An 8,755-nucleotide genomic window follows, 5' to 3' on the forward strand; every position below is an offset into this window, starting at 1 on the left:
GCTCATTCAGCTAGAGACAATGGTCCATTGCTGCAGCCTTAATGAGTGTTTGGCCCAGGATTAGTGCGGAGATCTCTATTACAACGAGCAACTTTTCCAAGTGTTTGCATAAGACGCGCATTCACGCTTTCAGGGCATGTTCCCAAAAGTCGTTGGTGTTGTGCAACCTCACTCTAAAGCTTTCCTCGCAAGGAGGCATGGTATGAAAGGGAAGAACAGTTGATGCTGGGGTCAGAAAGCATGAACCGCAACACTGACCGAGGGCCGGCGCTACGGTTTTTGGCGCCTTACGCAAGAATCAGTCTGGCACCCCTTAGACTTTTATCATCATTAATAAAGGTACACATACATATATATGACAAAAATATATTTTTATTTTATAATCAGACACATCGTGAAGCTAAACTTCTTTTCAAGATTGTTCATTAAGGGAGCAAATAGATTTATACTGTTTACTCCATAGACCAACCATTAGTTTCATAGAAAGTGTTACCTGCAATTACTATCAGAGGGCAACGATGCTTCATATAATTTTTACGTAACATAAAAGGTGGCGGACTGTCCTCAGTATTCTTAAAAACTTTATTAGTAAGAAAGGTTTTCATCATGTTTTTTTTTTTTTTCCCCAAGATTACAACTCATTTTTGTAGTTTTAGTAGCAAAATTTGGCATATCCATATTTTGGCATCACTAGACAATTGATGGACCTAGGTTCACCTCATTATAATATCAGCACTAGACTGACCTGGTGTGTGTCAGGGTCTATGTGTGAACCATGACATGGGATAATATGCGGCTCAGGGTATGGGCTGCTGCTGACCATAGTGGGTTAGTAACATGTTCCTAATAGTGGGAGACATGTATCTACAGTTAGGGTGCATCACACAACAGAGGGCAGCTCCTTGAAATCAAGGTCTCAGCTGGCACCAATGTGAGAAGTACCATCCTGTGGTTTCTGGGAGTGCCCAGTATAGCACCTCAACAAGTTTCTGGGTAAGGAACTTCAAAATTCCAATCAAGCTTATACAACCAATCCATGGTTGCTTCCAGGCGAGGACGGGACACGCTTGTACTGGTCCTCAAAGAGCTCATTCTGGCAGCCCAGCTGCTCAATAATCGGAAAGTAAACACATAAGACCGTGTGTTTGCGAATCGGCTTGTGAATGAAGCTTGACGAGCCAGAGTTGCAGTGAAGCAAAACGATTTATTCCATCTTCGGTCCAATAAAATATGAACACAAACTCAGCAGAAGACTCAACAGCACAAAACATACGTGCACACACTCCGAGGAAACGTTCAGAACTCTGAATTCCGCACCATTTTTTAAAGCATGCACATTACTCCCCATTAATTCCATCCTTGAACACTGCAAAACCATGAACCGCTGAATTAATAAAATTAATACTGTGTTCCAACCTGTCCCTTAAACATGTGTTTCCACTGAGCCAGAGGTCTTAGAAAACTGGACAAACATGAACTACTGGACACCACTGTTTGTGTTTATGGAAGGTGTTTTTTAATTACCTCTCTTCCAACAGCCTATAAGGCAGACATTCACACATTTCCACGTATAAAAGTGCTCTGCTGGTAACAATAGACACTTGTTCATTACTACCAACTCTTTTAAATTTGCACGTTGCAATAAATCTCTACTCATTCCAGCACAGATACTCCTGCTCATCTGTATCTTTCCGTATTAACAGCATACCAAATGTCATTAGAAGGCAGCACAGAAATTGCATCTTTCTGTGAAAACAACTGCAATCCACTGTCAGTATGTGTGTACTTCTCCAAGTGTTTGTATGTGTGTACATGCAAGTTAGATTAAGAGGGAGTAAGGAGATTAAGATTGTGCAAACAAACTATTTAGATGTGTGAATTTCAAAAGAAGGAATTGTTCAAACACAAATCCTGCTCCACCACAGGCACACAGTGCCCTGTTTACAGTATTGATGGTAGGAATGCAGATTTATACAATAAGTGAACAATGGCCCTTACAGTGTTCTGCTAAGTTCAAAGAGGCACCTCGGCGCTCTGCTCAGCGAGAGAACGCTCACTGTAGAGAAGATGGCCAACGGGAACAGCGACAGGACCCGGAACACACAGAAAGACACAGAAGCAGGAAGGTGACCTCACAAAAACATGGCTTCACAACCATTCATTCACAAAATGGGACCATTACAGCATTTTACAGCATCAGACAAGAATCATTTGAGGTACCCTGTGCAGACCATCTGTGTCTTCGCCATGAACTGACCTTTTCTTCTCTGAGGGAGTGCCCAAGTCTAAAGTAAAACTACTCTTTCCTCTCATCAAGGTCACGCCACTTGTTTGTGTTGCGTTTTCCAAGAACTGTGAACTATTTAAACAGAAGCACTGGACAGGCTCAACACCTGGTCACAAAAAGCACACAGTGGAGTTACAGTATTACTGCAATAATACTGATTATTTCCATTTCCTTCCTGTATAACCTAGTCCTCAATAATCAGTGCATCGGGACTTCAGCGTTCTTCTCCTCAACATGCCTATGACACTTAGAAGAAAAACCACTGATCTCTTCAAAATCAACAGAATGGAGGCAATGAGGAGGTAACTGTGAGGAGATGGTCCCTTCTCCTGCTTCACCTTGATCCTCAACCAGCAGCTCTCCATACTCAGAAGTGAGTCTCAGATACCAGCTCCTTGCCGTTGCTCGCCGGGGTGTGAGTCTCCGTTGGCTCAATGTCACTAGTGTCCTTGGTGGAGAGTGGGACCTCAGTGCGCATCACACTGTCCTGCTTGGCTTGGGCTTTGCCAGTGCTCAGAGACTTCTGGAAGGACTCAGAGGTGAAATAGTAGACAACTGGATCAAAGCAGCAGTTGAACGTGGCCACGCAGAGAGTGATGGGATAGAGCGTACGGGCAAAGCGCTCGAGGCCACAGCTTGCTAGCGCCTGTGTGCGCACCATGGCGTACAAGAAGAGGATGGAGTTGTATGGCACAAAGCAAACCACGAAGATGGCAACGTGCACCACAATCATGCGCAACACTCTCTCCTTGTTGGTGCCAATCTGGCAGAGCGTGGCTGGCTTGCGCAGTGTCCGCAGCACCATCGATGAGCAAGTTAAGTTGAGTAGCAGCGGAATGAGGAACCCCACCACCTCAATGAAGATGGTGATCTTGGAGAGGTAGGTCTTCCAAGTTTTCTTAGAGAACCCCTCAAAGCAGGTCGTGCTAGAATTGGCACGGTTGATAGTGGAGAAGAAAGTGACGGAGATGCCCCCTCCTAGGATCAGGAGCCAGACTGCAGCGCAGACCAAAGCCGCATTGCGACGTGTGCGCACCGAGCGTGAGCGGAAAGGGTAGACAATGGCCAAGAAACGGTCCACGCTGATGCACGTAAGGAAGAGCATGCTGCCGTAGATGTTGGTGATGAAGGCAGTGCCTGACACCTTGCACAGCCAGTCCCCAAATGGCCAGTGTCGGTTCACATTGTAGAAGATTTTGAAAGGCAGCGTGAACACAAAGACTAAGTCTGACAGGGCCAGGTTGGTCATGAAAAGCGTGGTCTCATTGCGCAGCTTCATGCGGAAGCAGAAAACGAAGAGGGAGGCGCAGTTGGTGATCAGCCCCAACACAAAGACCACACTGTATACCACACCGTACAGGTTGTACTTGAACGAGTCATCAATGCCACAGTCCTCCAGGCCGCTCTCGTTGAATCCCAGGCTTGCCATTGTGGCACTTTGGAGACTGGGGCAACGGGGTCAAGAGTACACTCTGCTTAAAATCCCAGCTGTCAGCAAAACAAGTGCCAGAAGTTCTCCTCTTTTTCCATCACAGGTACTCAGCTCACCGGTCACTTGCATGTGAAAGCAACTTGTTGCCCTCTTTTGGGTTCCACCAGGAGATTTTCTGCAGAGAGGAAGGAAAAAGGACAGTTAACACTCTTAATTTAGAGTGGGTAAGAGGAGACGCCTGGGCTCATCTCACTTCTCACCACCTCTCCTACATCAAAGGTGACACCGGCTTTCTGCCCTGTGGCCTCAATCTACAAGTGTCACCACTACTCACAGGACACCATTGGGCTCACAGCCGTCTGTTGGCGCACAATCCCACAATGCCCCCCACACAGCTTCCAGAAATAAAAACAGATGTTATGGTGAAGCCGGATGGACGGACGAAGGTCAGCTGGATGCACCTGATGGTAACTACGCATTTGCACTTCATGGTGTTTTCATACTTGCCTGTTATGTTTTCCACCAAAGACTGAGGTCTTCTGCTTCGATACCTACCTGCATATATTAAACCTGCATTCAAGTTTAAACTGCAAGCAGAGTGTCAAGGGTTTCACAGATACAGCTGGGTTGGCCTTGAGCCTGCCTTTTATATCAGGAGTGTTAGACTTGTAGAAGAACGTGAAGCCCCTGCGTTACGTTAGTCTTCTACTTTCACAAGAAAATATCACGACTGATGAAAACTCAACTTCTCAGCTTCTGTTGTGGCCCTCAAACTGTTTTCTACATTCCCGATGATGAGAAATGCTACTCTGTGTAAAAACAAGGATGTCATAAGTCCTAAGACTTGGCGAGCAGACATTGTATGTCTTTGTGGAGCTGGTGTTGTGGCAATGCAAGACGAAGAAAGGGGGTCCCTGCCCATGTCAAGGTGGGAACAGAAATGAACCATCAAGCTGCATCATGCCAAATGGCCCATTCTGTTCCACAGGCTTAGGGTGGAGAGAAACTGCTTGAGGTCATTCGCCTCCTTCCCAGATCATGTAACTCAAAATTTTCCATTCTTGCTTTCCTGAGGCAGACAGCAGTTGCTTTCTCCAAGCCCTTCTCTGAACCCAGTTCTCCATGCCTTTAGGGCTGTAAGCTGGCCTTTGCATCAACCCACAAAGCTGCAGGATGTAGGTAAGGGAGCAAGGCTTACACACATTGTCTTCACAATCTCATGTGCATGAGAAATCTACTCTGGACATTCTAGACATCCCATCAAAGCATTTTCAGCAGCATGGTGGTTACACAACGACCCTTATGACTAAATGGTCCGGTTCTAGGGGCCTCTGCCTTTGTAAGGTGCCGAATTTGGATAAGTCCGGCAGAAAAAAATGTCCAGCTGCACAAACAGGTGACGCTATTCACATGATGCTAAATGTAAGCAAAATGTAAGGGGGTCTCTGCATGTTAAGAGGCCAAATTCCCACACCTTCTCTATCAACAGGGCTCTATGCTTCTCTGTCATCACTGCACAACTGGGCACATTAGCAAAGCACTGAATTGGGGTGCTTTGCCCATCATGGCGCTGAGTCATAGAAAACAAGATCCAGAGGGCATGAGACCCGAGCAGATGTGGAGGTATTCCCCACATCCAAAGCCATTTCATTTTTGTGCGAGGCATTGTTGTCCCTCTTCACAAACCCCTGGCGACTGGCCGTTCAACCTGCAGGGACACTGTGGTCCACAGCACAGTAGGTTATGCTCGATGACCACGCCCAGGTTCCTACACTCCTACAGTTTTTCACACGCCTCTCACAATGCTTCTACTGTGCACCGCACTCTTACCCAGCCCACTCACAATACAGCGCCTGTACTAACAGCATCCCGTCACGCCTCCACTCCTGTCACACGCTGCTACTCACTGCTACGTGCCAGTGCACGATCTTCCCCGTTCGCCTCAAAGCTCAGTCGACCTCATCTTCAAGTGTACGAACCAAATGGGTTCCACTTCTTAGGGAGTCTGTGTCCTGTAGCTCAAAACCCAGGAAAGCGAGTGTGAAACCCATTCCATGTGAAGCACTGGACACACCAAGGACCACTGATCCTTCAGGCAGACCTGTTTCACTGGCTGAAACGGCTAACATATTGTGCCCTACTTTTACACTGAGTACCACAATAAACGCTTGGCACACTGTGGCCAGTTTTTAAGTGATGCATTTCATAGCACTGAACATGAGATGGGCCTCGTGCTTACTCCTTGTAAGCAAAGTGTAAAGGGATAGCATCATATCTCATGAACTGTCATGAACTGCCACATCCTGAATGGAACATAATGGCTATTCAAAAACTGGTAATATTTACAAACACAAACAGAAAAATAACTCAAATAAAATCTGCCCAATCAGAAAGCTGTAGTGCTACATTCTGCCTTTTGTTAAAGGACCTTGTCCTGACCAGTACATGCAGCTTCATCGTAATTAACGCACATATATCGTAAGACAGAATGAAAATGAAACTTCACTAGTGAACCACAAACTGTAATCCCTTTATCAAATTCAGTGGAAAACCAGCTGTTCCTTCCTTTCACCTTTGGGAGACATTGACGGGGGACCAATTCCCCCAGTTCTCCTAATACAGGGGATCCCTGCTATACAACATTAATATGGACCAAAAAAACACGTCTTATAGCAAAACAATATAGAGCAGGGAGATTTTTCTCATAAGAAATAATGGAAAATGTAATTAATGTGGACCAATGTGATGTAATTAACTTAAAAGAAAGCATATTTATTCAGCTTTTATTTTTTTTTTTTTTTTGCTGGAGGCACTTTCAATTTTGTTCGGTGAACTTTTTAGATGCACAGGTTGAATCAACAGGAAAATATAAGAAAAAAAGATAAATAAAAAGTTGAGCTATACTGTAGATCCATTGATTCTGGGACAGGCTCCGGACCGCCACAACCCCGAGGACAAGAGATTACGGAAAGTGACTGTGCAAGTGAGGGAGTGAATAGGCCTGACTGTATGAATCCACGGTTTGCGTAAAAAAACACTCAAAGGAAGACACTAATAACAAAGACCCAATTAACGCCCCCTGAACCAGACAATATGGGATCTATAGAGCACAGAAAGAGTACACAAAAAAAAAACATGCTAAATTTTCTATTTATCTTATCCTTCTAATCATTACTGCGCTAATGTAATAATAAATTTTTTGAATGCTGTATGTACTTCATGATAGTACTGTGAAACCAAGGCAGCAAGGGACAACAATACACAGTTCTTGTAGCCGTGGAAAACACTTTTCATAAAATCTTTTACATTACAGTACAGGATGGGGCATTTATCTGTAACTATGCCCTTCAAATCAAATGTTACATTTTTTGAGAATACAGTTTATTTTTTCTTTATTACACATAATAGCATAACTCTCTCCAGGAAAAAAGGAAGGAAATGGTCATGATATTTCATATTAAGGGTCTACTGTCACTTTAATATAGTGATCTTTCACTTAATAAGTAGCAATCCACTCTGGTATTTCATACAGTGGTGCTGCATTTTCTTCAAAAACAAATATCACAGAATTATTTTTTGAATTCAGATTAATTTACATTATGAATAAATTAATCTCTGTTGTTGTAACTTTTGATTTCCAGCTAAAATGCTTCCCTCTACAGTCTGAGAGATTACATGCAGGGATTCATTGTTTTACAGTGAGAGGCAGTCACAAATAAGGAGTGATGTACAGTATCGGTGGAAGATCTTACACCAGTTATAGTGGGGACCATGTGCACTCCCAGTTCACCCAGTCCTGTCAAATCCTCCACATTCTTTCAAATCTCCCAGTTGTCCCAGTTCTGCAAATTCTCCAAATTCCCCCAGTCCTCCAGGTCTCCCTGCTTGCAGCCTCAGCTGTATCACACTCTGTACATTAACATCAGTCTTTGGACACTGGCTACACTGTAACGGTACGATGATATGATCAAAGTGATTCATAATCGCGTAAACGGACCCGAATTAATGAATGTAAACCCGAAATCCCAAACACTCATCTGGCCCTACTTGGGAAAGTGGGAAAGGGAGCAGAAGCGACACTTAGTTTGTCCACAAAAAAAAAAAAAAAAAAAAAAAAAAAACAAGCGGAGACGCTCAAGTGAAGAGCGAGTGTTTGAAACGACAGCAACGCGCGCGCCTCTGACAACTTTTACACCCCGATCATGTGAAAGGGTCAATGCTAAAGAGGCCTGTACTCACACATCATGAAGTGTGTGCAGCAAAAGAGCACAAAAGCGTGGATGCACAGGATAGACAGACGAAAACATGCAGAAGGCAAGAACAGACTCAATGAATTAATACGTTCGATCCGATCGCCACGTAATTCTGTGGGATAAACTAGTATGAAAAGTGAGGAACTCACCCTTTGATCCCAACGTGTCACACGACACGAACACAAACTTCACTGTGGAGTTTAAACGCCTAATGAAATATTGAACGTCCATTTAAATGTCTCTTGGAGCGAGTGTGGAGTGAGGCGGAGGAGCCCGTCCCTCCCGGCCGCCCCGCCGTTCCCGCTGCTCCCGCTACTCCTCGCGGCTCCAGGGAACAAAAACACCGCTAAGTTTGACAAGACCGTGGCGGTCGGTGCGCGTCGCCGGTTCCCAGACATTCAGCGGAGACGCGCTTTCGGATCCAGCACGAAAGCACAAACGGGAAGCGGGGGAAACGGCGACATGGTGTGCGGTAGAGCCTCTGGGACACGGACCCGGTTCGTGTTGGCCGGCAACGGGACAATAGCGCGACCACCTTCGCTGGGGGGCGCGCCTGACGCCGGGGGCGCGCTAGGGGCTGAGAGGGAGGCGGCGGGGCGGGCTGGGGAGGAGGAGGCGGGGGAATGTGGGGGGCGGGGGTGCGCGCGGCGCGGCCTGTCACCGGCGGTGGAAAGCGCAGCATCCGGACATTAACAAAGCGTCTCTGTGTGTCCTCCAGCCGCGCTGTCACGTGTGATCAGTCTGCACGGATCGCATTACACGTCCGAGGTTATTAATTATTAT

The 8,755-nt window shown here is 45.7% G+C and overlaps 1 protein-coding gene across 1 annotated transcript; it reads right to left on the bottom strand.

Annotated features, from left to right (window-relative positions):
* Positions 1-840: 840 nt before the first annotated feature.
* lpar4 (lysophosphatidic acid receptor 4) lies at positions 841-8,502 on the bottom strand. The gene is made up of 2 exons (XM_018737053.2): positions 8,122-8,502; positions 841-3,894 (listed from the first exon to the last, which is right to left on the bottom strand). Exon 2 carries the CDS (start codon positions 3,714-3,716, stop codon positions 2,655-2,657), a length of 1,062 nt encoding a protein of 353 aa, XP_018592569.1. The 5' UTR covers positions 3,717-3,894; positions 8,122-8,502; the 3' UTR covers positions 841-2,654.
* Between the last annotated feature and the right edge of the window lie 253 nt (positions 8,503-8,755).

This window comes from Scleropages formosus, chromosome 13, assembly GCF_900964775.1.
Source record: "Scleropages formosus chromosome 13, fSclFor1.1, whole genome shotgun sequence".
Classification (NCBI taxonomy): domain Eukaryota; kingdom Metazoa; phylum Chordata; class Actinopteri; order Osteoglossiformes; family Osteoglossidae; genus Scleropages; species Scleropages formosus.

Excerpts from the sequence above, each read along its gene's own strand:
- lpar4 (XM_018737053.2), bottom strand. The coding sequence starts at position 3,716 with ATGGCAAGCCTGGGATTCAACGAGAGCGGCCTGGAGGACTGTGGCATT.